Source organism: Penicillium angulare (assembly GCF_028827245.1).
Source record: "Penicillium angulare strain IBT 27051 chromosome Unknown utg000004l_segment0_segment0, whole genome shotgun sequence".
Lineage (NCBI taxonomy): Eukaryota > Fungi > Ascomycota > Eurotiomycetes > Eurotiales > Aspergillaceae > Penicillium > Penicillium angulare.
In genome coordinates this window covers 632,039-659,771 of record NW_026623163.1, presented here as the reverse complement: position 1 = coordinate 659,771, position 27,733 = coordinate 632,039, and the positions used below count along the sequence as shown (strand labels likewise).

The window sequence follows — 27,733 nt, the reverse complement described above, 5'->3', positions numbered from 1 at the left end:
CTGGATTGCTGCTCGCACTCCGAACAGTGTGCTTCCGTTCTTTACCCGCGCACTTTTCGGTCCCCAATAACAAGTAACCAATTAAAAACAGCTTTTCCCCGCGACGCATGTATATTTAGATTTTGGGGAACTTTTCTCTCATTTTATAAAACATTCGAGGTTAAGTAGAACGAAACTCAAAGGTGCTTATTATAGGTCTTTTGGTCTCTGACCGTGAACGATCTGCGCCCGGAAAGATCCTATTTCACAATGAAAAAGAGTATAAACTCGAAGGAAAGCATTCGTAGTTGAAAAATTAGAACAGAGTTAGTCACCTTCAATGTTCAGTACCAATGAAATAGCAGAGAGAAATGTTAGCGTTTATCTCGTAAGAAATAAGAAATTGTTACAGGGGATGGCATCAGCAAATCAACCCCAAAGAAAAGTGCGAGAGCTAAACGAGGTCTTGTACAGAAGAATTTATTTTAATTTGACTTCAACGAGAAGAGAGAACCAAGAAAATGGAAAGATCTTATCTCACAATGAAAAAGGGTAGACACTCGTAGGAAACAATTTCACGTATGAAGTGGAGTCGCCTCTGTAAGCCTTTATTTCCATGTTGCAGCCACTGTAGCTGTTGCTCCAGAGCATCCGGTTGGCACAGTATAGCTTCGATTGGGATCACTTTCCCAAACAATGCTTCCATCTGTTTCTTTCTTGATGAACTTATACTCAAAGCTCGTACCAACAGGAAGGCTGATTGTACCTGTCCAAAGTGGATTTGAGGATGTGTACGAGCTTGCAGAAAGAGCGATAGCTGACGATGTATCCCATGATCCAAGTTGGCTAATAGATCCTGCGATATAGACGTTCTCTCCATATGTAGTCGTTACCAGTTCATTGAACTTAACGGATATACTTGTTGCTGCTGTGCACGTTGAAGTTGTCGTAGTAGTCGCAGTACTGGTCTTGCTACTACTAGTGCTGCTGGTACTGCTTGAGGAGCTAGAGCTGGAACTTGAGCCCGAACCCGAACCCGAACCAGACCCGGTGATGGCTATGTCTGCGCAGTGTAGATACACCTGTGTTGTTTGGTACGAGTTCCATCGGAAGCGTAGCAATGTGTGATCTGAACCATAATCTGGAATCTTGATCTTCTTCGTCACCGTATAACCACCCGAGATAGTTGTTGTGCAGGAGAATTCTGCAGCACCATCGACGCCCTCGCAGCCGCGGTTTGTATCGGCTGAGAAGGCATTGCAGGTAAACCAATCATTTCGATAACATGCTTGGTCAGAAGTACAATCGGGGTTATACCCACATGTTTGTCCATCCACATCCGTACATTTAAGTTCACCCGCTAAGAAACAATCTTCCGCGGCTTGCTTCTCATCATTGCTGGGGAGATAGTCCGGATCAAGGAATAAATCAACAAGCGTTTGGTTTTGGCAGATGCCGTAGGTGAACATGCCGCCGTGATCTCCATTGTTGTCAACACACCATTGAACCTCTACAACATCTCCACCAGTATAAGTGGCGACAACTGAATTTCCCCAGTATTCACCAGGCTGATTATAGTCCACGCTGACTCGCGCATTGTAACCGCAAGGTCCACTTCGGCCGACTTGTGCTTCTTCTAAATCAGGCCATGCCGTTACTGGTTCGAGGATAGAGCACTCAGGGCATGTGTCAATTCCAGCCTGCGAATTTTACATGTTAGTAAGTGGATGAACCGGGCCTGGTATGTGACGGGTAACAGCAAGGCATACCTCGAATCCGAGACGTGTACGACTGGAAGGGATTGTCAAATAGCCATGGGCATCGACGAGTACCAGGACTTCAAGAGCAGCAAAAATGGATGTCGCCTTCATCATGGAATTGTTCACGCCAATGGGTTATTTGAGGTTCTCAGGGGATCTTTGGGGCATTGGCAGTATTCCATCATGGAAAGGTTAGTATTTATAAACCCGGCAGTTTCATAACAAATCAAGATATGTGCCATGATCCCATGTGCCACGGACATATACCTCGTCTCAGGAGTTCCAAGACCTTGGCAGCCTCGCTTATGCACACCAAGCATTGCTAGTCGTGTAATTTCCTTGAAGAAGCCGATAAATTTCCGGTAATCAGCCAAACAGCCGTTGACGAAGTATAATTCTAAGTAATCCATTGAATTATCTCGACTTTGTATATTCCTGTGCTCGGCAAATGGAACGCCATGCTTCGGCTAAAGAGGAAAAATGAGCAGGGTGGCTTGGTATACAATTGCTTGGCGAATCCGACAAATCCCCGCTATCCCGTTGCTCCACTTCCCCGGGTTTAATGATTGTTGAAGAAGTTGGCAGGCCATTCAAGGTCGAAAACATGTGGGTTGAGCTTTCTCTGTACAAAGTAGAAAACCCAAGGTCATCAGAGGATTCAAGGTTGACGGTCGGATTCACCCGAGCATGATATCCACTTATCACTGCCGTCCGATCAAGAAAAATCACTGGCAGGGAATGACACAGATTTTGTCTTGCTTGGTATTTTCCAAACAGCTGAAAGGACTACCCACCGATGAACAGGCGTGGCATTTAAATCTTTAAATCAAGGCCATTCATTGGTTTAGTGGGAAAAGCAGAAAAAAAGGGGAAGATGAAGGCAAAAAAAGACAATGCAAAAAAGAAACTCCGGTAGGGGGAATCGAACCCCCGGCTGCTGTGTGAGAGACAGCGATGTTAGCCACTACACCATACCGGACCGGTATATATTATTGACGACATCTATGCGTATATGGACCAAGGCTAAAATAGCAAGTACAGTATCGAGAGTAGTAGAGTCACATGATTTTTTACTCCTCCCACTATACATTCCCGACTTTTCTGTTTGTTACTCTCTTCCTAATAGGTCCTAAGTTCCTCAAAGCAAAACTGATGCTCGATTCGGCCTTCTACTAATACAGCAGCTACATCGCATTACATATTCTCCTTTTTTTTGGAGCCCTCCCAGGATGACTTCGGAGCCGCAGCTTTCTAGACGAAGGATTCAAGTCATCGGGGTGACGGGAGCAGGGAAGGTACGTTTAATTATAATCCTACAGAAATGTCACGTCGCTGTATTTACTAATATAATACCGCGCCCTCATGCTAGAGTACTTTCGCATGGCAACTAGGAAAATAGCTTTCCATACCGGTATGCGAACTGGACCCTCTCTTCCACAAGTCCAGAGCTGGTGGCACCCTATCAGAAGACGACGCCCGACGTAGCATCCAGTTCTTCGTCGAGTCGAACGACGAGTGGATTCTTGATGGCAAGTATGTTTCTTGCGGTCGACCTGAGGAATTGGTACTTAATTAAGGCACAGTCACTGGGATCAGTTGAAAGACATATGAAGCCTTGATAGCCCTGTCTTTTCTTCACATTCTGAGTACCTATTGAGCTTTCCAACTATAAGGTAACGCTTATTGTGACCGGTGATAGGCTCCTAGCTACTGCCTTGATATACAATATTCGTAGCTCCGAGGCTTTCATCGTCTCGATACACGTGGTAAAGTAACCTCTGAATTCAGGTCTGTGTGATCTACATGTAAGGTTAACTTACTAATATACAGCGGGAAGGATACGCCATGCATGGCGAATTTGCTAGTATATCATATATTTGAAAGTCGCCAATCTTTGAAGCGATTCACGTATATAATACTGGATACTACTATTACCTAGGCACTGACCGCTAAGGTGAGTCTTGAGGCTCCCTAAGGCCTACCTTGTGCTGCTCTACCTAATTAGGATACCTCACAACATCCATTCAATGTTTCAATTGTTTCCTTTCAAGTTTACGTTTTACCCTTCCACCTTCCAGGGCTCCCATCCACTCTCTCGGGCTCCTCTCTATTCACCCTCATCTTCCGACTCTGATTCATTCTCTTAAGTATATATATATATATATATCTCTCTCTCTCTGTCTGTCTCTTCTAACCTTCACCTCATATCAGAGCTACCACGGCTTCAAGTTCATCCGCACAGTGATATTACGCGTCAAGTTCACACCACATTGAATCTTCTCGAGGTCATCCTTCAACTGCTAGTATTAGTCACCTCAACTCCAAGTCGGACTTTTACAAAATCCCACACCAACTGATCCTGCTCCTACCCTCACCGTGACGATCTTCCAAGGTTAGTATTACCTTTCACATCCTAGTGCACTCTTAATCCTTCAACTGTTAGTTTTATTGGCCCTGAGTTTGTGACTCTTGCAACCTCCTGCTCTCAGGCTAGACTTACTATGATTCGCCTGAACTGACACAACTTCCTTTTGCCGAATAGCCACGACTGCCTTCAGTTTCTTTCTTTTAATCCCACACCATATTTCATCTTCCTCATCGACGAAACAGTTTTCAGCGAGGAATTTACAGCATTGAAACGCAGAGCACGGTTTCGTTTCTTCCGAAAAAACACCCTTCTTGCCATGGCACCACTACCCGAACACGGATTTACGGCCGGAATCTTTGATGAAGAAGTTATTGAGTGGGTTCGTCAGATGAACCTAAGGGCACAAGTCCGTCGTTGGCTTGGATGACCTACACTTGTGATCGAAGTTGGCAATGCGATCCTCGGATTCGCTTTCGCATGCCCCGAGTGGTGGCAGTACTTCCAGTTGCTGAAGCGGACGAAAGATATGTAGAACATGTGATTAATATTGCTCGGGCATTCCAATACGTGAAAATTGCCAGAATTGGGCTTTGGAGACGTCAAACTACGTAGAGGCGCGCGGCCTCGTGGTCCACATTTGACGAAGTGGCTTGGGCGGGCATGGAAGCCTACCGGGGAAGAATATAAGTACCCAAAGCCGTTGTTCTCGCATCTTCTTTTTCTACCCTTTACCATAAAGCATCATCTTCTAATTACAAAATTTGCTCCAAGGGACTTGAGGTACCCGGTGATTTATATCGTGATGGGAGATACTAGTAGTACGTGAAAAAAATTCATAGAGGATCCTGGCTGAGTAAGTTTAGTTGTTGCGGTCGGAGATGACCGAGCAAACTTATCCCAAAACATAGCTGCTCTAGGTGAATTCAAATATTCCTACAACTTCAAGTTATCAAGCCGAGTATGGTCAGCTGTCCATGTACTCTTCACCTCCCACATTCTTAGCATTATCGGTGAAAAAGACTAGTTTGTCAAGTGGTTCCACCCTAAGATCCCCAAATCTTTGACAATGTGGAAGTATCTTGTACCCGGTTATATATCGCATTTGATTGGCTGGCTCTAGTCCTCCTCCTGTGAAGGTCTACTATGGGCAAAGCAGCCGAGCTAATTTTTGCTATCTATAACTGAGAGTATGGCAATGTCGTTCTTCACGGGAAACAAAAAGAGCAAGACTGGCTTTTTCTCTTCGCGGAGTCATGCTGCCACTATCACGTCCCACTCCTCAGCGGGGTTTGGACCCCCAAATAGGGGGTTTCAGCTCCACAGAGACATTTTCAGCTCGCCTCAAGTTTTGATTTACTCAAATCGACATGCTAAACATTGGAAATTGAACAATTCCACGAGGTATAAAAAAACACCATGCCCCAAGAGATAGAGCACACGCAATACCAAAGATAATTCAAAGAGCTTCATTGACTCCAAGTCTTGGAACCACTATCTTCTCCTATACCAAATCCTCTAGTTATCAACAAGAACTTGAAAATGTCTGCCGAACTTCCTCTCAGTTTTCTCGGAAACGTCAACATCGCCGTTCGTATTGTTAGAGAACAATACCCCGATGCGGAGCTGTATGAAGTCGAAGCTAAAAATCTCAACCCCACGGTATACATGCACATTCCTACCGACGTGACCTTCATGAAAGTCGTCTTCCACGTTGGCGAGAACTCAACAGCCATCATCTCCACTGGAATGGTTTGGGGCCAATGGGGCGCGATTCAATACATCCCGGAGCCTTGGATGGAGGATGTGGTAATCCCTTGGCCGCTTGGGATGGATGCATTGGAAGCAGATACTCTGCTTAAGGCCGCCGGGTACACAGGCGGTTATAAATCCATCACCTTGCGTCATCCCCTTCATCCTGATTTTGACGAGCCATACTACATCTTCAATGTTGAAGGTCAATTCGTTTTTATAGGAGTGGATGATCAGAAGGTATTTGTTGGAGATGAGGAACAAGTCGAGAACTTGAAGCTTAGCAGAGATTAGCTTTGCTGATTGAAAATGTTTTTCTAATAATGAGGAGGATTGAAATTGATCAACATTCTGTGTTTTGACTTTTCGCGATGCTGCCTGACGGTATGGAATTGGATCTTTTTTTATGGAATACATATGCTGCACATACTATACTATATCATATTCTGCCCGGCAGTGATTCAAAATATCAATAACTCATCCTGAGGTTGTCCTTCTCAGACTATGAAGCGAAAATATGCACGACAGAAATAGTTATCTAGCTGAATTTCAACGATGATAACTTGCAGAGGCAACGCAGGGATGATCTTCGCATTCGTATTCGCATTCGCTATCGTAATGACATTCACTGCACTCGTACTCGCACTCGCACTCGCACGTACTAGTGCATCATGATATTCCCTACAAGAATATAAGAGTGAGGACTACTTGTTTAACTTTAACATTCGAACGCTCTGGGCTCTCAAAGAATAGATTAAAATCAATCACATCGATATAACAACAATGAGTACTCAAATTCCATAAACTACACCCATTTTACTGCGAGCATCTCATCTCCCAAATTGGCTATCCACGGTGCTGATGCATCAAGTATATAGGCTTCAAAGCAGAGTAGAGAATCTTCCAGTCGGCGGATTAGCTTTCTTGTTAGCCTTTATCGTTTAGCTTTGACTAGCAAGGCCTCTTTTCAATGCACTAATTCAAACTCGAAACTAGAAAGATCTACAAAAGCAACCCTTTTGGAGAAATTGAAAGCCGATGACATTATTCAAGTTGTTGTTATTTGCCATGGAAATATTAGACGTGCTTTGCATTAGGCTGATAAAATTTTTGTATTAAACCAGGCAAACCGATACCAACAAACCGAAGGCAACCAAGAAAAGGCTGCCTGTTTCTTTGGTCGCTGGCGCGGTCATTATGGGAGTAGTACTCGAAGAGGGACTCCAAGAAGGACTAGGTGTGGAGCCGGAGACCAGAGCAGTACTAGTACTAGGAGACGAGATATCGCTTTGAGTCGCTGATATAACTGACGAGATGGGCGTGGAAGACGAAATATAACTCTCAGTCGGCGTTACATCTGACGATGTAACTGTGGTAGACTCGGCTACAACTGTAGTTTCTTCATCGAACGAGGTAGAATCTTCAGTGGTCGTTATCAGAGTGGAAGTACTCTGCGCCTCTGATTGCGTTGTGCTTGTCGTTGCTGTTGGTACTAGACCTCCAGTAACTGTTGGCACGGCATATGGTGGATCGAAGAGACCAAAATTTCCGCAAGCATTGCATGGAGAAGCCCAAGACTTGACTGGCTCTGGGGCTGCAAGCACCGGGTCACACCGTCCGTCGGGGGCAGCGGTCGCAATTACTGACGCGTCTTCAGACTGAGGGCAGTCCGTACCCAGGTCGTTGAGTGTGAGCTGACGAGTGGCCGACACGGTTGGAACGATGGTCGAAACCTGGTCTAAGTCGAGAGGAAAGACCACACTAGTGCCCGAGGGCCCAACGCGACCGGCGGTATTGTAGCCATAAATTGTGTCGATGACCATATACACGGATGGAGAGGTACTGTTTGTTGCGACACGTATTAGCAAATTTGAAAATAGGCGGAAGGGGCCTGCAAGATGGGTGTCACTCACAATACATAGTCAAGGTGTTCATCAAAATAAGTGGACGGGTATGTGTACGTTCCGTTTGATGGCCAGTAAAATAGATTCACGGTTCCAGCGGAGCTTGTCAAATGAGTTAGCAGAGTTGTTCAAGTTGTTTGCTGTTGTTTTCTTGTGACGGAACTCGTGACTCACATGGTACATGTTGTTGGGCATGGATTTGGAGGAGGTGTGATAGTTGTCGATGGCACGTACGTGACACTCGGCACATCCGTAGTGACAGTGGTGGAAATTGGTATGACCGAGGTGACCGTCGATGTAAAGAAAGAAGTCTCCCTCAGAGGTGGGAGAGTGGCTGTTCTAGTACTGGCAACAACAGTACTGCTGATATTATACCATGCGATGACTGTATATGTAGAGCCAGGAATGGTTTCCCGTAGGGTTCCAGTGGTCGTGCTGGCAACGGTAGTATCACTATATAGGGTGATAAGAGAGGACGAGGGGACCAATTCTTCGGAGGCAATTATGGTTGAGGAGCCGTGAACTGATGTTGTGTATAGCGGAGAATGTGGTGTGCGAATAGCTTTACTTCATTAGCCTTCGTACTTGGATCTCTGGCGGTCGGTTGACATACAGGATATGCTTTTGGCACTCGATTCAGCAACTAACAACCCAAGGGTAACCGCTAGGTAGGAAGAGAGCAACATGACTATAATACCCTTCAATTAACCACAGAATGGTGAGGATTGAGCGAAAATATGCGAATTTCAATAAATTTAGTTGGGAATACTGGGGCTCATATATTAAAATCAATGTATTGGACCGGGCAGATAATACTATTTTAAGAACCATCACCAAAACAAAACAGAAGATCTTCAATGAGAACATATCAGCATGGACAATTCGTGAAAAATCTTGGTTGGATCAAATGAGGTATTGCATGGCGATGACATGGCAACCTTGGAAGATGTCATGGTGCGAAGGGTGGGAGAGCCTTTACTACGAAGGGCAAAGATAGTTGTCCCTGGATCCCAAAAAGGTAAATGATCTTCAAATTTTAGAGCTAATTGCCGTTCAGCTCTGCATCATCCCCGAGCTCGGTTCCTGATTAGCACATGGAGCAGGTTTTCTCCGCGCAACCAAACTCAAGCCGGTTTTTGTTAACGTTGCTCCGTGCGGGAGGCCCTAGCGTGTTAGAGCTGGGGGTTACTAAAACGCGGACACTTTTATAGTCCATCAGATCTATAAGTAGATTTTATCTTACAATATTATGATAAAATGATTATAAAAAAAGGAAAGAACGTATATAGAAGTTGTAGAATCAGTAGCCAGTCTGGATATATAAATAGAATATTTTGTCTATGAAATACCTCACTGCTGTCAGTGCTGCTGACCCGAGCTCAAATGTGTCTGCATTTTAGTAACCCCGGAGCATTTTAGCTCCGCATAATAACGGCGATCTCAGCCTATTATGTACTCGGTACTTGATTTTATTGACCAGACATGTTGAAATTGTCAGAACGGTGTGGCTAATCTCGCGTCATGGTCTTCGTTTAGCTCTCGTATCGGACTGTGGCAAAATCTCCCCTGGACACTAGCCACCTACATAGAGCCGGTTCTTGATTTCATCCATTCGGTCGCCTACCTTTTTCAACGATGGCTTTAACTCATTCAGACATACTCTGTTTTCGAGATGCTTTGGGCCGTTTGGACCTTTGCGCTCTTCTGGGTGCTGCAATTTTCAGCATCTTTAATTGCACGTTCTCCATCAGCGCTCGTTATTTCCCCCAGTGAATATTTGTAATACTAAACCCTGAGCATTGAATTCGAGTGGGTAGCACCTACTAATCTAGTATTTAGTGAGGGTAACGATGGGCCATGGAGTAGCTTTTATCTTTCCATTGGAAATCCAGCACAATCTGTTCGAGTACTTGTCTCTACAGCCGCGCCAGAGTCAATGGTTGTCTTGTCTGATTATGGTTGCTCGTCATCTGTTTTTGATACAGTCCCTTCGAATTGCGCAGTGTCCAGAGGCACACTGTTTACTGCAAATCAGTCTTCAAGTTGGAACGAGTTAGGCCTTTATGAAATAAACGGCGATGGGGTTGGGCTTGAAGCCAACCTTGGATACTCCCAAAAGGCAGAATTTGCTCTTGATACGATGGGCGCTGGTCTCAATGGACCAAGACTCTCAAATCAGACAGTCGCTGGAATTGAAACCCCCGAGCCTTTTTACCTGTACATTCCCTGCCAACATCATCGCAAGTGTGTGCTAATTCGAAAACACGCAGTGGAATATTCGGTCTTAACCCTCAACCCTTGAACCTCTCATCATTGGGAAATTTCTCTTCCCCTTCATTTTTCACCACATTGAAAGATCAGGGCCAAATTCCAAGTCTTACCTGGAGTTATACAGCTGGGGCAAAGTACCGTAAGCACCTTTTCCTTCCAACATTACTTTTCAGTTGAGAGATAGAACACTCCCTAATTTCCTATTTGTTTCATAAGGCCTGAAAGAAGTCTACGGTCAATTAATCTTCTCCGGATATGATACATCGCGGTTCACATCGAACTCGGTATCTTTTACCATGGCAGATGACATAACTCGCGACCTTGTCGTTTATATTCAGTCTATAAGTTACAGCGGATCGACATCTACCACTTTACTCTCAGAACCAATCTCAATCTTCATTGATTCAACTGATCCACACCTCTGGCTTCCAGAGAGTGTTTGCGATGCGTTCGAAGAAGCATTTGATCTTGAGCTTGACAACGATAGTGATTTGTATCTAGTCAATGATACCCACCACACTGACTTACTCAACTCCAACGCCGAAGTTACCTTTCGCTTATCTGATGTGAGCTCTGGTGGAGATACTGTCACGATTACGCTTCCGTATGAGGCATTCGCGTTGACAGCCAAATCCCCTTTGGTCGATAATACTAGCTATTATTTCCCAATTAAGCGTGCTGCCAATTCTACGCAATACACACTGGGCCGAACATTTCTACAAGAGGCGTGAGTTACAAAAGACCACTTTAATACATCTAAACACTTACATTTTATTAGCTATTTATCAGCTGACTATGAGCGTGGTATATTCAATGTGTCGGCATGTGCATGGACCGAAAATGCAGAGCAAAATATTGTCACAGTCTCCTCCAAAACATCAGACTCATCGAGCTGCTCTCAGTCTTCATGTTCATCATCTGCTAGCTCTGGAAGTGCTAGTTCACCACTCAGTCGTGGCGCAGTAGCTGGTATCGCAATCGCAGCTCTAGTTGGGGTCGTTGTTTTGGCAGTGGTGCTATTCTTCTTCATCCGTCGCCAGCGCCAAAAGAATACATACAAGGCGACACCACCTGAACCAGATACATCAGTTCTCTCTGGTCCTGTACAGAACCCTTTTCCTCCTGAACCATCATCCTCGTCGAACGACCCCTCCCCACCGCAGGGCAGCTTTTGGTCTCCTGATACAATTTTCCAAGGCAATAGTGAAAGTTATAATGGGGGAAGTAGCGGCGATGGTGTGCAAAACGAGAACAGTGTCAATGAACAGGGGCTGGAGATAGATGGCCATGAGGTTCACCCAGTTTATCATGAGCTTGGAGGAATGGAGATTGGGAAATTATCGGCTAATCCAGCTCATGCTGCTACGGATGAGCAAATCCGTAGACCTGAGACCTGATGCATATTTCCTCACTGGATCATGGAGCTCAATTCGAATACGCGCTATTAGCCCCTCCTAATTAGGTAGTATCTACTACTAGTATACTATAAATCACATCAAACACTCTTGCAATAACCAAGGACATGCTCTTAAAACATGTGTAAATTCGAATTTGGGGCCATATGTTCCAAATTTCTTCACGACCTAAAGCTATCCAGCACATCCATTTTTTTTGACCGAGACTCCCAGTATAACTATATATTTGGTACAGCCTCGTATAGGGCCTTTGCAACACCTGGATTATTCTCAGACCTCCAGATTTTGACAACTTCAAATCCACCTCTTTCAAGGAGGGAGATCCACTGCTTCTCCGTTCTGTCCAGCGAAGAAAACGCTTCCATCATGTCCTGGTCAATGGCCGTGGAAATCCTCGAAACATCTGATTCAGACATATTGAACTCATTAATGAGTAAAATGGAATCCTCAACCATCGCTTCCCGGATCCTTGCCAAAGCTTCGATTGCTTGCTTATCAGGCCAGTCATGCAAGACGGTCCGCATGTAATAAGCTTTAGCACCCTTGACTGGCTGCGGTTCAAACATATTGTGTGTCATAGCATTGATCCCTTCAGGTAGTGGAGTTTTTATATCATCAATCACGCCTGGAAGGTCCTGGACCACATACTTCCCAGAAAGAAAGGGAAACTTTTCTTTAAGTTGTACCATATCATGACCAATTCCACCTCCAATGTCAACAATGAGAGCCCTGTCAGCGGATACCTGAAGCCTTTCTTCAACTGGAAAGATGTCAAACCACTGGGTCTCGCCCATTTGGCGATTCATTGTCATCACCGAGTTAAAAGCCTCTTGGTCTGCTGGGTTATGACCTAACCACTGGAAGAAGTGCTCCTTTGTTCCATGTGCATATTGAAATGGAGCGTCATAAGCATCACTGGGATTGGCGTACCCTCTCTCTTCGAAGTATTCGTTCAAGAAACTGGTAGCTCTCATATTAAGATAGCTAGAATATATATGTTAGCCAACGGAAAATGCCCAGGACTTCCTCAACAGTCTCGTACAAATGTTTGACGCAGTCACCGACAGGCGAACCATCTGCTAGTTGTAATGCGAATGCTGAAGGCCGGTATTTATCGCCCTTCACTTTGGTGAACATATCCAACGCAGAAAGGTGGCGCATCACACGGACTTTACGTATTCGCTGTTAGCAGAAAAACATTATTGATCAAGGGAAGGCAAGGTCGGAATTTCCACATACATAAGAGCTCCTTATCGCCTTTGGTTTTTCCGTCAAGCTCCTCTAACGTCATATCCTTGCTGCCATCCGCGCCAAGGAACGCATTGAAAATACCCATTCCCTGAGCGACTCGTGTGCAGCTGAGTGCGTATGGCTGAGAGTAAAGTTAGACCATCAGGATCTACTTGGATTCCACGACCAGTTTTGTATTTTCTTACAGCAGTGCAAAGCTTGACGACAGCGAGGTTGGGGGGCTCAAGCATAGCACGGAGTTTATCCATGGCCCCCAACAGCTGCATTGCCGTCTCCATTTTGATGTTCTCGGGAGATGGAGGATTTGATAAAGCATCTGTCACTGCGGACAATGCTTGAGAGAAGGTATCGGCCATTTTGATTATGATTTAACGAAAACGGTTGAAAAAGAAAATTGTCGTTCTAGCATCATGGGGAGGTGAATTTATGTACCATCTTATACATCGCTCGGTTGCTCGCTGAGGCTGGATGGGGCCATATCAATGTACCCCGCACGGTTACGCTAATGAGACGGTTGAACCAATGAAACTCATCAGGATGAGATGATAGTTTTTCGCTTGCAGGTCGGCGTTGCGGATCTTCCCTCATATGACTTAGTTCAGTATTTCAAATACCTCTGGGACAATGGTTTCAGACCTATCCTGGGTAAAGCTTTGGGGGCATGCCGTATTGCTGTTACTGCCTTAAGCGATACCTTTGTCCTTTGAGATAGAAGGTGTGGTCTTACCAGCCTCGCGTGAGTCTGCTAAGCCTCGTGGCCCCACTTCTAGGTTGGGGGCCAACTCTGACGTGTCAAATCCGATATCCATGACCCACCAAAGACCTTTCCAGCCTCGTTCACTATACCCCGTACTCCGTGCTCCGCGCTCCGCGCTCCTTCTCCGTACTCTGATCTCATCGCCCTTAAGCCAATCCAGTTGTTAAAAGCGTTGACCCAATTAGGTGACTAGATTTTTGTTGAGTCTTATATGGTGAACAGCCTCTAGAGCTCTGACTAAAGAGAGCTCGGGATAAATAGAAAGGATCAACATTCATGATGCTAAGACCCTAGTAGTGAGCAGAAAATTCGAAGGTTATTACGAAACATCTGATTTGAATTGACCACATTGTATTTGTTGGCATTCTATTTTCGCATACTTTGTTCAATATTTCCCGGGTGCGTTTCCATTATGTGTCCACCATTGCAGATTCAAATTGGTTTTCTATTGCCTTCTTCCTTTTTTTTCTTCACCTGGGCGGCTCTGCCTGACCACCTCCGATGACCGAAGACCATCAACACATCTAGCTAAAAAAGAGAAAACAAAAAAAAAGTTATAATATAGCTCCATTGGCACAATATACAGTGAGTTACTAGTATATCTTGCTTTCCAGCTGTCCACCAACTGAAAAGTATCAAGCAAGGTCACGGTATTATGAACGTCGGATCCTAGATAGAAAACCCCTTGCAAGCCACGGCCCCGAACTTCGCGCCTTCACCGAGCAATAGGCAGCCAAGCGATACGCTAATATACAAATGTACAACCCTACCAAATCTTGCCGGAGTTCATCTGTCATATTGTAGATTTTTAGCACCTGCTCGCCTGTTTGGATCGGACATGACCCATTTGGCCCTCGCTGTGTATCATCGCAGGTAAATTCGAGGTTCTGCATGCTGTAATCCAGAATTGCCCTGATCGCGTACCGCGGTGGTGAGATATGGTTGAACGCCCGTAGAACAGGCGGGACGTTCAAGGAAATGACGCCACCCAGCACTGTAAATATTCCAAGAAGTGCATACGTTGCGCTAATTGCTGCGCCTGTGTGGATGAATAAGGTATTGAAAATGATGCTGATGGATTCTCCACAGTTCAAACACGCGAATGAAGCAAGGAGAGGAATTCCAAACTGTGCAGCTGTTGGGTTGAGTTGCGCTACGTGTGACGTGAAGACTGCGAATATTGTGCATGAACTTAACTCTAGAGGGAGTTCAAGCAAGGTGTGTTGCAAGATAAAACATTCTGCACCGTACATGCCCTCGGATGTGTCGCGGTAGAACACGTCTCGCTCGCTGGGGTATATGGCCATGTTTTGAATCATTCCTAAATATATTTTAGTAAACCGCCATCCACGGGTATGGTTTTGAATCTTCGCGATGCATTTAACTTACCCATGAAGCTGAGACAGGCGTATTGCGGAACAAACTCCACGCGTGATTGTATGGCGAGGAAGTCTTTTTCCAGAGGAGCGAAAAACAAAGCCATGAGTATTGCCATTCCTGGTAGCTGGAGTGATCTTGCAAAGAGAAGAAATGGCTGACTGCAGATATTAGCAGTGGACCTTTGAATGACAAGTCTAAATGACTTGGTAAACGATATTCGAGCTGCGTGTGAAAGTGGACACCACTCCATGAGTGACTAGAAGCCCCCGGGAGTTCGACAGCACTATCAAATGGGCTTGTAATTCATAGATGGGCTCAACACTGTCCTTCGCATGCTTTGTAAGGTGGCGGAAGCGCTGCTCGTCTTCAGGATTGTTTAGATCCGCGTTCTTCTCACCATCCGATATTGAATTTGGTAGAGTCATATGTGCAATGAATCGTAGGGTAGCTCTCACGGCCAGGGATGGTAGAAGATGAATATCTTCTTGATGTACAAACGACGCAAATTTCCGGATCTCATCTTCCGATACACAAATATCATTGTATAAAATTGATCCAGTGGTATGGTATCGCGATTTGGTGGAAGACGGGAGTCTCCCGGATGAGGCTGACAAGAGGGTCGTTTTACCGCTGCCAGACGCACCCATGGCAGCAACTAATCGCCCAGGATGAAATTCTGCAGATATTGGGCCAAGCAAGTTGTTTCACTGTCGTTGAGGCTTCCCCGTCCTGATAAACCGTAATCCTGCAAAGTGATAGTGACGGCTTGCTCACTTGGTATGGGACTGGAGCGTGAAATCTCTAGGGAATCAATCCGTAGAGCACTTTTTGTCTTGGTCCCGGAAATTGTTTCAGGTTTTGGTGGATTCAAGTGCATTAAAGCTCCAGCGCTGATGTAAATTAGGGAAGCAATGGCACATAGAATAATAGCGGGCTGCCATATCCAGTCGTGGGGAAGTCCCAAGCTATTCATGGCATAAGAGCCCGTATACTGTTTACAAGATGGATCAGTAGGGTCTTTGGAATACGGACAGTCATAGAATTGCCCCGGCCCAAAAGGGCTTTTTTCACCAATGAACTCGTTTGTGCAAAGAGCACCAAAGGTGTAGAAAGTGTGAGTAAGCCATCTCAACCAACTCACGTACGGTGGCATCTGATTAGACGGAACAAAATATCCAGAAGCCACCATTTGCATGGTAAAATAGATGTTACCCAACAGCCCAGCTACTAGAAAGTGGCGTGATATGGCAGTCGAAAGCGTCGCAAAAGACACGGCGTTCAAGTGGGTCAAGAACATCATGGCCAGGAAGACGAAGAACTGACGTGCGCATTCGCGGTAGCCCGCAAGTAAATAGTATATTATTGTGAAGATCAGGGGAATCGGCAGGTCTTCAAGTATTAGTTTCGCTGCCCTTCTGCTTAGAAGAAAGCCCACTGGTGTCGTGATGCCGTCCTGGCTCTCGTGATCGAATAATTGAATATCCAAGTTCATAAGATAGAGGTCATTGACGAGGATGAGATATCCATATAGCTCGGTCGCATTCCATAAGCTTCCTTCGCGAGATCGAATTCCTGATAAGCTTCCATCCGTTTTCGAGAAAACCCACCCGTTTATCACAGCCATGGCTAGGGCGCCTCCCCATGCGCCGGCGAGTGCGTTGTGATCGCGCCAAAACATCTTCATATTGCGTGAAGTTAATATCATGACCTGTCTCGTAAGGCCCAGTGCGCGCTTTGGGCGATGGAATTCCGAGTTTGCGCCTAGCATGGGAATTTCAGAAGCCTCTGACATCTCAGACCTTCGTTGATATGTATACTGAGAATTATTCCAGTGAGACTCAAGATAATTCAACCGATTGGTAGATTCTTGCTGGGGCTCGTCTGTTCTTGTATCCAACGCCGCAAGGTCAATCAAATATTCAGCCGGCTTGACGTATTGAGGCATATCAAATCCACAGCGACTAAAATGTGGGAGTGCCTCATCTCTTTGTCCACTGAATAAGACAGAGCTGCGAGCAAGCAGGACTATATCATCGAACTCCGGCCACATATCTGAACGGGGAGCGTGAATCGACATCACCACGGTCAAGCCTTCTTCAACAAGTCCCTTCAGCACCCTAACCACCTGGCAAGCCGTCGCTGCATCCAGGCCTACTTGCAAGTTAGTCCTATATGTAGGCTAATGCATCGATCGGGGCTGCTTACCGGTTGTGGGCTCATCACAGAATAGAACGTCTGTATTGCCGAGTAGCTGTATCCCGATGCTCGTTCTCCGCCGCTCCCCACCGCTACAGCCTTTTTTTCCGTTCATCTCCCATTCTGGTATTTGCACATGATTCCAGATTGAGCCGGTGCAAGAGATGTTGGATAACGGCATCGCATTCTGCAGGCGTGTCGCGCGGGCGGCGTAGATCCGCCGCATATCGTAATGTCTCCTTGGCAGTCAACGCGCCTGGAAGAACTTCGTGCTGGGCCAAATAGGCGGTACTGAGAGAAAAGGAGGAGACATGGCCGGTCAGTGAAATTTTCTTGGGTTGGACCCTTTCGGCAAGCACGCTGAACAGAGAAGTCTTTCCTGAACCACTGCCCCCAAGAATAGCTGTTAGAGAGCCCTTTCGTATTGAAATAGATACATGATTTAAAATCATTCCATCTTGACGGTCAGTTGACTTTTTCTTGCCTGTCAGTTTTAGCCATTGTTCAACAAGATGCGAAATCCAGCCCCTGCGGGTTTCGCCGATGCTCATACAGATATTATCCGCCCGGATTATACGTGGCTCGGGCGTTAGAGACGACCGGGAGGCGCTTTCAAATTCTTAGAGCTGAATCTCGCCCATTTTCTGGTTATTGTTGGCCAGAAGCCCAGAAGCTTCAAGGTTCCAATCGAAGTTTTGATGTTCGTGTTATCTCAAGGACCCAGAGCACTGGAATGGGCATGCAAGGGGTAGAAACAATCGTCATACTGCACATAAAAATAAGTTTAATACGTATTAGGATAATTAATTTCGTAGACATAAGCTTATATTAGTAGCTTCATATACAATCAACAATGTGATAACCCTCATCTAACTTCAAAATGTCCGCGTATCCTCATGCACAAAATACTCATGTGTAACAGCAATTCCAGGCCTCGAAACCGATGCCGGATCATTCACCAACCCATCCTCAGAATCATGAAACGAAAGATCGTCTGCACTGCGATCGACACCACTCCGTGTTGCAGAAACAGAAACAGAGGCGTTGTGCTTGCCAGTATCTGTGCCGGTATGTCCACCAGAATGCGAGAGCTCGTAGCCGCGGGGGCCACTATAGGTTCCGGTGCGTGAGTGTGAGCCGAATACCAGTGTGCGAAGGACGGGGAGACAAGATGCGATGATGGCGATAGCGGTTTCGATCATGGAAACGGTACAGGTGATCATTTGTTCGTTGCGGTAGGAGTAGATTGCACGGATAACTGGCCACATCGTGATTAGTTAGGAATGGGCCGAGATAACATTGAAGTAAAATAGGGAAACATACTGCTGGCGATCACTACGAGGCCACCTAAGAGGAAGACGGAGATGACGCCCCACTTTTGTTTCTTAGGCATCTTGAGTCGCATCACTTGGAAAATAGGGAGACAGATAACTAATCAAATCTGGTTAGATAGGGCGATTGATATGATCAAAATCCGTTTGTATGGGAATCTTACTGAGAACATCGCTGAAGATGTTGACTGAAAAGGTTAGTTGATAGATCAAATGAATCAGGTAATAAGATCTTACAGAGAATCGTGAGCCAGTAGTTGACCGTAGACGGTCCTGCGGGACATGTTACTAAGACAGAGGCATTAGTCTTTGGCTCCGTGGAAGTTAACATATGAGCATTCTCACATTCAGCATCTGTAATTCCTTGCCACTGTCGCCGAGGCGGATAACACTTGAAGACGATATCGAAAAATAGCACCAGCCATGTGGCAGCTAGGAATCCAAGCGCGATGTTATAGACAATCTGATACCGAGTGCGATCTGCAAGCCGCTTATAGAAGATCACCATGCTAGACTTGATCAGCCACAGCGAAGTCACATATAATGTGGACCCTGGGATGATCATCTGCTCAAAAAGTTAGCTTGGACCAATTCTACCCCAATAAATCATTGAGTTTGGACCGGTGCGACTCGGGCTATCATACCTTCGCCATATTAATCATCTCATCCACGCTTGCATTCTCCATTTCAGACATGCCTATATCCGAGATTGTCAATTGATGTTTCTTCAAGTTTGATTTACCATTTCAACACATACCCTGGTTGAACATATAATGCTGGATCGCCAAATCTCCGATCAGACACAGAGCAGCCAAAGAAACGAAAAGGTCATCGAGATAAAGTCGCTTCAAAAGGCGCATGCGGACCACAAGCCTACAAACGAGGAATATGCATGCTGCCACTGTACAGATGTACCATGCCACCTGAGAATCGTTAGAAAGCCATAACGATAACAGACAGCATTTGGTTAAAAAGGTGCCCATACCACTTGCCCTAAATCGGGCCGAGCCATATTGACTTGCCTCCGTCACAATCACGAACACGCAACGATGGTGATTGACAAGGCGAAGTGAGACGAAATCAACTTTGCGACTGTCGGTCAGCACGGTAGTAGTCATGATGAAATATGTGGACTAGGGTCGCAGAAAATCGGGTTCATGGTTTCAATCCTTCTTTTACTTGAATCGGGTCTCAGCTAGACCCACAACTCTCGTATGGTTGGGTGATCCCGATAGAGTTTAGAACATTCGAAGGAATGATGTATCGATTCCAAACCTTGACAAAAGTGCGAGAGCCAAGGACTGCCAATTTAGAATGGGTGGATCTGGGGCCCTTTTTCGTTACCTAAGTAATTAATTTCTCACCATATAGGACTTTTTTAGTGCTGAAAGTTGTTCACGAGGACTTTTCATGATACCATTCGGGAGACATACGGCCGAATCTATCTCAAACTAGTGCTCCACAGTTAATGGCATAACGTTAACGGCACAACACAGTCGAATGATGCAAGGGTAATATTGTCAATTGCGCGATGCACTCTAGTCTTGAAATATGAATTTTATAGGTACGTTGTGGCTAAAAGGGATAGAACTTGGAATGTACACCCGATGCAAGAAAGCCTTCCAAGGTTCGCACTTCTGCGCCCGATCAGAACTTTAAAACCCTAGAAATATCCAATGTCCCGAAGATTTCCCGCAAAAGCACTATTTAATTTGTGGCGCGGAAAATCACCGCGCAATATCCACTATGAAAGCCAATACGATTGCAAATCTTGTTTACAGAATTTGATTTCCTTGGGGCCATTGGTGCTGTTCTCAAGATGTGGGTACGATGGTACCTGCATTCCGGTCATTCTGCTGCCTCCTGCATGTGCACGCCAAGCATGATCCATGATTATAAAGAGATAAATTATATACATTAATTCAGATCTATTTTATTATCGGATTATACAGTATGACTCTCTCTCAAGCATCCTCGGCCAGCAACACAGGGTTCTGCACAACTGGGTAGTAAGGATAATTGGGCTTGTACACTTTTTGGCAGCGACCGTTGTACATGCCAGTCGTGCTCATCACGATTTCTTCCTCGTGTCCAGGCACACCCACGCGCGCTAGAGGGCCAGATTCAGGCCAAGCCTGATCCCAGCCAGGTCCAGCGCATGGATTGCGAATCCATTCAATAAACCAGTGGTTCATGTAGTCCGCCAACTTTTGCTCTGCATCGGTAACACCGTCCAGAAGTGAGAAACACTCGTTACCGCCGTGGAAAAAGGGCACTTCGCTGCCGTGCGAGGGACCAATACCTGGGACTCCAAGAACGTTGGAATAGTTACCGAACCAACGGTAAATCCAGGTAGGTTGCTCAGCAGAGCGTAGGTCTAGAAAATGGTCGGTCGCGCAGTGAAAGCGCGCGTCTCCATAAGAGGCACCGCTCATGAGGGAGACAGTTTTATAGTCGGCTTCATTGTAGGCAGCAAGGAGCTCATGGGAGGGCACAAATGCAAGGTCTGCATCGAAAGTGTGGATCCAGGACGAGAAATTTGTGTTCTCGCTGCTGTAAACTAAACCGAAGATCTTGCCCTCCTGGTCGGAGTTTCCAACGATCATCGGCAGCGATTTGGGGTACTGGCCTTTGACGTAGCGATCGGTGTAATTGGAGAAGCGGGTGAGCTCGTCCATTGAAGGTGAGAACCAGGTGTTCGAAGTAGAGTTGAAGTAGGTCGTCTGGAACTCGTAGGTGTCTGCAGCGCGCAGGCAGTCAAGAGTATAGTCTTCGGCTGTGCAGCCCAGCTTCACGCCAGCATCTAACATGTCCTGGACGACTTCCTTCAGCGCGACACCAACAGGTGCAATAGCAGGACCAGATTGAGCGTTGGCAGACATCTCAATAGCACCGGCCAAGAAGGTCTTGGGGTGGTTCCAGAGGTAGTGGTCAACATGTACGCCACCGGAAGAGTGGCCTCCCAGTACAATTCGCGACTTGTCACCTCCGAAAGCTGTAAGTTAAGTTAGTTAGATGTCGCAGGATCGTGTTGCGAATTAAAAGGAAGCACTTACCCTCGATGTTATCGTGAATCCATTCCAAAGCCAATTCCACATCCAAGATTCCAAAGTTCTGGACATCCCCTTGTAGCTCAGGAGCATTGGGAGAGGCATAGATGCTCTCACGATAGTTGAAGTTAACGTAGATAACATCCTTACGAGCAAAGTTATACCCTTGCCATTGAGCATTACTGCTACCACCGGTAACCATGGCGCCACCGTAAATATAGACAAAAACGGGAAGATCAGCGTCCCCTTGGCGTGGGGTCCAGATGTTGAGGCTCAGGCAATCCTCACTTTGATTAGTGATGGCCGAACCAGACATTACCTGGGCGCATGATGGACCATAAGCCGTAGCCTTGAAGGTATCTTCAGGGAACGAGCAAATAGCCTTCGGTGCCTTCCAGCGGTTCTCACCAGCGGTGCTCTCAGCAAAAGGGATGCCCAAGAAGACATTGGTGTCATTCTGAACAAAGCCCTCAACGACCCCTTGGTCGACGGTGACCTTGGGGGATTGCGGAGGCGAAGGGCATGCAGCGGGCTCTGCAGCTACAAGGCCCATAGCCATAGCCGTTAGGCCCAAGGCGCAACGGAGAAGGCCCATGATCGCGAAAAGTGATTTCGGGCGTAGGGGAAAGAGATTGTCGTTGTCGATAATGACAGCAGACACAGAGTTTAAGTGACGGACCACGCGGTATGGTACATACGCGGAACCACGCCGAGAGCCCTGTTGCCGAGATTCTCCCAGACAAGCGTTAGATGTCGGGTCTCAGATATCTATGGAGCTCGTCCAATCAAATCAGCCCAGTGGAGTATAAATCTGAGAACTAGTTCAACTAGTCATTTTCTGGAATGATTGGATTCTTTGGATCTTACATTTGCTGCCAAGAAATGCACATAGCCTTGAGAGCGAACAGGATCCTAAAACGCCACTAAATATCTGACCTTCCATATAGGATACTTGAGCGCAATTTTCCTCAAATTGATGACATCTTATTATTCAACGATAATATTCGTTTGGGTATTCAAGCCGACGTTGAGAGAATTAAAAAACCAACATTTAATCACACTCAAACCCATCTCCACTTCCTAGGAGCTTGGATCAATACAGCATCTTTTTACGATGAAACAAAACTTGAATGTGATTTCTAAACAACTTGCCTCTAAAGAAATATTCCATATAAGATAAGAAGATCACAAAGAAAAAACATTAGACCCAGAACCTCGCTTTAGAGTTCCTAGTAATCATTAACATTGTACCTGATGTCATTTTTGAATTGTGTTTGGCCAGCATTGACTGCTTGTGAATCGACTCCACGATCTAAATATTGGACTATATACTTGATTGCAATATGTATCAAACTTGACACCAAATTTCTCTTGTCTTCATTCTCTTCTGGAATTGATTCCCGCTGGTCATTTTCTAGTATAGTAACCAAATAAAATGTCCCAGACGCTAACCTAAAACACCCCAAACCTCCATCCCTCCACCTCCAAATCCTCACCATCACCATTACCATCATGATCACCAGCAAATCCCCTCTCCCAAAATTCGACTACACCCCGTTCTTGAACCGTCTAGTTAGAAACAACAATAACAATAACAATAACCACGAACCCCCCAAACTATGGCGCACCCACCCAAACGCCAACTGGGTGCACACCACAAAACCACCCCTATTCTGGGAACCTCTCTCCACAAACTCCATCGAGCTAAAACTCCAAAATATAAAAGAAGCACTGATATCAGGCGCGAATCCAAATGAAATGGACCATGAACCAGATCCCCGCCGCAGCTATGGGCGTCCGCTACATTGTACTATTAATGATTATTATGATGGTGGTTTATACATGCGGGATAATATTCCTGTTATTGAACTTTTACTTGAATATGGGGCTGATCCGAGGTTATCGGGACCGATGGTTTTACCGGTTTCTTGTTCCTTGGGGTCTCCGTTAGATTATGCGAAAAAGATGGCGGAGAGCGAGGGTTGGGGGTGTGAGGAGTTGGTTAGGTGTGGGTTTTATGGGGAGGCGTATCGGGTTATGAAGGTTGCAGCTGGGGAATTGGATAGTATGTATTTGAGCTTTTGGTTGTGGATTTTTGAATTTGATGGATGGTTTGCTGATGTTTGCTTTTAGGGCGTGATGCGGCGAAGAGGAGGAGGGAGTTTGTTGAGTGGATCTTTGGTTTTTTGAAGCTGTGGTGATGGGTGCTTTCAAGTCGTTCTCTGTCCATTTGGGGCTGAACGGGAGTTTGTTTTTCATTTTCATTTTCATTTTCATTTTCTTGGCTATGTGATATGTCTAGCTGCTAGGCGCGCATGTGCTAAGACGCCACATTCAACTTGGGCGTTCTGCATCGTGATATGGAGTACGGAGTATCTAGATGCATTCAGGAAGGGGGAGTACATATTCATCTTGATGCATGTAAGCAGCTTAAGTGCTGCTGAGATTCGTTACGTGTCATTTATCAAATTCATATCTCAAATTTTTGCATTCAGCTCGATACTGTTGTACAAGGGTTCGTTATTCATTAACTCCACATCAAGTCCACCATACCTATTCACTCCATCCCCCCATCTTTGGGTATCACACGCTTCCCCGAAGCTTAGCCATAGAAGAAAAAGCACAAAGAGAACAAAGATAACAAAGATAACAAAGAGCAAAGCAAACGAAAAAAAATTCTAGCCACCGCAATTCTTTCTTTTCATATGCAAAGCATGCTCATTATTCACCGGGAGGATGATAGTCTCCCCCTTCTGTCTCTTTAGTACCACCATGAAACGGAATAGGCGCTAATAGCTCGCTCAAAGTAAGACCCGCCTCAGATGAATTATCATCCATGCCATCCATCATTGAATCTTCCACCAGATCACTAGATGCCGATCGAGAAATTTCCCCAAGTCCAGTGCTGACAAGACTACTAGTCTTCCCAACATTTCCGAACTTCTTAATGGAAGGTCGTCCGACTCGGCGTGGAAACTCGGCTTGTTTGATATCCTTAGCGGAAGAGGAACCATCGAGAATTCGAAGAATAGCTTGCCATCGCGATGGATTCTCGCGCTGCTCGGCAGAATCACCGACCTCGACCCCGTTCGATGTTGCAAGGCCAAGCGTCTCGGCTCGGTAGTCGCCCCAAAACCAGTCTACGCCTTCAGGGATTCGTGTGTCCACTTCGCTGGAGTAGCGACGTCCATTTAGGGTTCCGTGGAGATCATAGTCGAGCCGATAACTTCCGAAATGAAGCATTGTAGCTTCGGGTTCGTAGCATCGTCCTAGAATCATCGGTGGGGTAACGGCGCATGTCTTTCCACCTGCGACACGATACCAGTCGCCGTAGTTGCTCATTCCGACTTGTCTGAAGGCGTTTGAGACCTCGTCAAATGTCATTTTCTCAAGCGGGTCATTCTGGAATGGCATGTGGCGGGTTAGCCGGTTTGGATCGCGCGTGTAGACCTTGCCTGCGATCAAGGGTGTGCATTCCTGTGCGAGCTGGGGATCATCGGGGGTTTCGTTGCAATTAGTGAGTTGTAGCCATATTTTTTCAATGATCATCACATCGACGGGGTCGTGTTCTGGATGTTTGACGGCTCCATTCTCTTCCATATCCTCTTGTTTAAATCTGAATGGCTTGAGGCGCACAGCGTCTTGGATGGCACATAGTTCAGCGCCGATAAAAATTCCCCGACTGTAGAGTCTGGCATTGGGCCAGGTCCCTGTGAAGCGCGTGTGGGATAAGAGACTCCACGAGGCCATAGTTGTCATGGCGTATTCAATGGAAGGGTGAAGAGCCCCACGCGGAACTCCGTACAGGAATCTTTCGAAAGTGTTAAATGGTTTGATGCAGCTGAGTGGGACGTATTTGGACTGCAGGGAGAGAGACTTGTCATCGCCAATAGGATCGGGGAGGGTTTCGACGCGAAATCCCCAATAGCTAAGTGAAGCGTTCGCTTTGCTGGTAACTTGGGTTATATCCAAGAAGCTTGTAGTTTCTTCTGGGATTTGGGTGACAATTCCGGCACGCCACTCGGGAGCGATCCATTTATCGTCTTCGTGGACCATGTAGCATTTTGCTTCTTGGTTCCACTCTAGTTGTCCCTTAAGTTCGTGAGTCCAAAGTACGACCTCGCCTCGTCGTGGAATAAAAGCAGCTTGGAGCTTCAATCGAACGAAATAATCAGTTAACCACTCATGCGTCAGGACCCAGTCGAAATTGCGGGGATGGTGGATCACTTCATCCAGCTTGGTTTTCTCTTTCAGTCGATTGATATGGATCTTCCAATAATCAGGGCCGTCTTTATGATGGGATTCATTTGTTTCATCTTCCTCGGAAATGCTATCTTGTCGGCGGGGGACGCTAGGCATTGTGTCTTGATTCCCTGAGGCCCTGGCAGCTTCCATTTCAGCTTTGGTGCGACCTGGAAAACCGTTAGACCTGGGGCCATTGAGAGTAAATCTATGGGAGCGCTTATACTTACGTCTTCGTCGCTTTCCTTTTCCTTTTACCGGACCCGGGCCCCCGTTAGATTTCGAGCAAGGCACACACTGGCAAGTGCCACTTCTGCCACTCATCAACCAAAAGAAGTGGAGAAAAAAGGTCACCCGAGACTGGAAGTAGAGCCCACTGGGATGACCGTAGAGAAACGAGTCGCGCTAATGTAAGATATGAGAAAGATATTTCTTTTTTCAGGTTGGTCAGACAGGGAAAACTCACAAATGCTGGGTTCGAAACTCGCATTCGGTCAACAATCCCGTAGCCCTCTGGCAGGTTTTCAAGAATGTATGAGATACCTAGGCGATATTGGTTAATTTATATCCCATGAATGCAGGTTAACAACGACGAAAGCGCAGATAATCAATGATGATCAACAGGAAACCAAGAATCAGCATGTAAGATATATGAGATAAAACAAACAGTTTCAGGAAGCAAACACGCGTGTCAGATTGAAGATACGATTGAAGTCCCACGCGGGACTGGCAACCAGATCACGCAGACCCTGAACAGAACGATTCCGTGAATAATGAGATTAAAGCTCACCCTCTTCTTGGGCCCCCGTCTTGGTTACCCACATCGTAGCGAGTGCCATTCTCCACTTAGTATCATCGATTACACGATAGTCCAGGGGACCACCTAGAGGAGGCCATTTTGATTTGTCGCCATCGCTGAGATAATTCTCAACCGGTATGACCACCAGATTCGGATCATCCGTTTCATCAGCGCTCGACATTTTGAAACGTCTGAAGGTTAATCAGCTTATCGTGGAAAGCTGCTGGGGCTGGAAGGCCCCAGTTGAGCAGGTAAGAGACCAAAGCACACGATGGGTGACGAATTGGGACGTGTTCAAACGGAGTTGAGCGCTCAATTGGAGTACCTGGTGAGACAAAGAACTGAGTTAACGGACGCGAGGTGTATGAAAGAACAGTGTGGATCCATCAATCAATAAAATAGGTCACATGGTGATAAGGATAAGGATACGGGCTACCTCCAAAAGGGGGAAAGAGTTATTTGGATATATTAGGAATAGCGTCAACTGGTGGATTGTAGCCCGTAGTGGACATGGTCATTTTGGATTTACAGTTGGTCTTTCACAGCCAACAAGAGGACTTCTAGAGGCTTGTTATAGGGAGTACCAAGGAGATATTGAATCAAGAAAATCAAAAGCCACGAACCCAACAGCTTGGCTCTGAGCAGTTGGTTTTCTAACGGTCGGAGCCAAAAGTATGATCGACTGGGGTTCAAAGACCAACAAGTGATGCTGGGCGCTAAATAAAGTATCACGTTCTTCGAAAGTGTTTATGTTGGAAAGTTCCCCCCTAGCGCCGTGTGCGGATGGTGTGCATGGTATGCATAAAGCGTACCAGCGATAAACCTTGCGAGTGCGGAGATGGGCACATGCCCCCGGGGAAAGCTCCTGCCGGCGGGACTTCGGGAAGAGCTGCGCAGGTGGAAGGTGGAAGGTGGAAGAGCTGGGAAAATGTGATAAGGTAGCAGTGAACGAGTAGGGATGTGCTCCGGAGCAGATCACCACTCAGGACTGGTTGGTGAGCTGCATGATTTTCTATTTTTAAGACTAGTCTTCAAGGTAATATGTAGCTAACGACTCTCTATCACATCTCACAACTGTTCGGGTGTACCGAGGACATCACGCGGATTGGTCCATTTCCACCTCCAATCCGATCACGTTCTTGCATTCCAATTTCCCGCCAATCGTACTCTGGTGCTAGCACGTAGTTTGCACATGGGACACCTGGACATTCATTACTTCTAAGGTTAGTAGCGCATCTTTCTGGAGTGCCCGGCTGCAAAAAAAAGGGGGAAGATGGGTTA

The 27,733-nt window shown here is 46.1% G+C and overlaps 12 protein-coding genes across 12 annotated transcripts; 3 read left to right on the top strand and 9 right to left on the bottom strand.

The window, feature by feature from the left end:
• Window positions 1-587: 587 nt before the first annotated feature.
• N7478_004171 (uncharacterized protein) lies at window positions 588-1,850 on the bottom strand (the record flags this gene model as incomplete). Its single annotated transcript, XM_056920385.1, has 2 exons — window positions 588-1,679; window positions 1,749-1,850. 2 exons carry the CDS (start codon window positions 1,848-1,850, stop codon window positions 588-590), a joined length of 1,194 nt encoding a protein of 397 aa, XP_056778422.1.
• A 1,118-nt stretch (window positions 1,851-2,968) lies between these two features.
• On the top strand, window positions 2,969-3,315 carry N7478_004170 (uncharacterized protein; the record flags this gene model as incomplete). The annotated part of the gene is made up of 2 exons (XM_056920384.1): window positions 2,969-3,034; window positions 3,139-3,315. The coding sequence occupies 2 exons, from the start codon at window positions 2,969-2,971 to the stop codon at window positions 3,313-3,315; spliced, it is 243 nt and encodes an 80-aa protein (XP_056778421.1).
• A 2,331-nt stretch (window positions 3,316-5,646) lies between these two features.
• N7478_004169 (uncharacterized protein) lies at window positions 5,647-6,150 on the top strand (the record flags this gene model as incomplete). The annotated part of the gene is made up of 1 exon (XM_056920383.1): window positions 5,647-6,150. One exon carries the CDS (start codon window positions 5,647-5,649, stop codon window positions 6,148-6,150), a length of 504 nt encoding a protein of 167 aa, XP_056778420.1.
• An 821-nt stretch (window positions 6,151-6,971) lies between these two features.
• On the bottom strand, window positions 6,972-8,446 carry N7478_004168 (uncharacterized protein; the record flags this gene model as incomplete). The annotated part of the gene is made up of 3 exons (XM_056920382.1): window positions 6,972-7,698; window positions 7,935-8,322; window positions 8,374-8,446. The coding sequence occupies 3 exons, from the start codon at window positions 8,444-8,446 to the stop codon at window positions 6,972-6,974; spliced, it is 1,188 nt and encodes a 395-aa protein (XP_056778419.1).
• Window positions 8,447-10,327: 1,881 nt separating this feature from the next.
• On the top strand, window positions 10,328-11,428 carry N7478_004167 (uncharacterized protein; the record flags this gene model as incomplete). The annotated part of the gene is made up of 2 exons (XM_056920381.1): window positions 10,328-10,758; window positions 10,810-11,428. The coding sequence occupies 2 exons, from the start codon at window positions 10,328-10,330 to the stop codon at window positions 11,426-11,428; spliced, it is 1,050 nt and encodes a 349-aa protein (XP_056778418.1).
• A 236-nt stretch (window positions 11,429-11,664) lies between these two features.
• N7478_004166 (O-methyltransferase) lies at window positions 11,665-13,053 on the bottom strand (the record flags this gene model as incomplete). The annotated part of the gene is made up of 4 exons (XM_056920380.1): window positions 11,665-12,430; window positions 12,489-12,615; window positions 12,686-12,818; window positions 12,883-13,053. The coding sequence occupies 4 exons, from the start codon at window positions 13,051-13,053 to the stop codon at window positions 11,665-11,667; spliced, it is 1,197 nt and encodes a 398-aa protein (XP_056778417.1).
• Window positions 13,054-14,220: 1,167 nt separating this feature from the next.
• On the bottom strand, window positions 14,221-14,937 carry N7478_004165 (ABC transporter permease; the record flags this gene model as incomplete). Its single annotated transcript, XM_056920379.1, has 3 exons — window positions 14,221-14,244; window positions 14,270-14,775; window positions 14,844-14,937. The coding sequence occupies 3 exons, from the start codon at window positions 14,935-14,937 to the stop codon at window positions 14,221-14,223; spliced, it is 624 nt and encodes a 207-aa protein (XP_056778416.1).
• Window positions 14,938-15,028: 91 nt separating this feature from the next.
• On the bottom strand, window positions 15,029-15,481 carry N7478_004164 (uncharacterized protein; the record flags this gene model as incomplete). The annotated part of the gene is made up of 1 exon (XM_056920378.1): window positions 15,029-15,481. The coding sequence occupies one exon, from the start codon at window positions 15,479-15,481 to the stop codon at window positions 15,029-15,031; it is 453 nt and encodes a 150-aa protein (XP_056778415.1).
• An 8-nt stretch (window positions 15,482-15,489) lies between these two features.
• On the bottom strand, window positions 15,490-17,256 carry N7478_004163 (uncharacterized protein; the record flags this gene model as incomplete). Its single annotated transcript, XM_056920377.1, has 2 exons — window positions 15,490-16,985; window positions 17,040-17,256. The coding sequence occupies 2 exons, from the start codon at window positions 17,254-17,256 to the stop codon at window positions 15,490-15,492; spliced, it is 1,713 nt and encodes a 570-aa protein (XP_056778414.1).
• A 649-nt stretch (window positions 17,257-17,905) lies between these two features.
• Window positions 17,906-19,221, bottom strand: N7478_004162 (uncharacterized protein; the record flags this gene model as incomplete). The annotated part of the gene is made up of 7 exons (XM_056920376.1): window positions 17,906-18,288; window positions 18,354-18,461; window positions 18,526-18,549; window positions 18,599-18,649; window positions 18,707-18,926; window positions 19,006-19,058; window positions 19,119-19,221. The coding sequence occupies 7 exons, from the start codon at window positions 19,219-19,221 to the stop codon at window positions 17,906-17,908; spliced, it is 942 nt and encodes a 313-aa protein (XP_056778413.1).
• Window positions 19,222-20,325: 1,104 nt separating this feature from the next.
• N7478_004161 (Carboxylesterase type B) lies at window positions 20,326-22,006 on the bottom strand (the record flags this gene model as incomplete). The annotated part of the gene is made up of 2 exons (XM_056920375.1): window positions 20,326-21,356; window positions 21,418-22,006. The coding sequence occupies 2 exons, from the start codon at window positions 22,004-22,006 to the stop codon at window positions 20,326-20,328; spliced, it is 1,620 nt and encodes a 539-aa protein (XP_056778412.1).
• A 2,126-nt stretch (window positions 22,007-24,132) lies between these two features.
• Window positions 24,133-26,633, bottom strand: N7478_004160 (uncharacterized protein; the record flags this gene model as incomplete). The annotated part of the gene is made up of 4 exons (XM_056920374.1): window positions 24,133-25,823; window positions 25,884-26,058; window positions 26,120-26,196; window positions 26,444-26,633. The coding sequence occupies 4 exons, from the start codon at window positions 26,631-26,633 to the stop codon at window positions 24,133-24,135; spliced, it is 2,133 nt and encodes a 710-aa protein (XP_056778411.1).
• Between the last annotated feature and the right edge of the window lie 1,100 nt (window positions 26,634-27,733).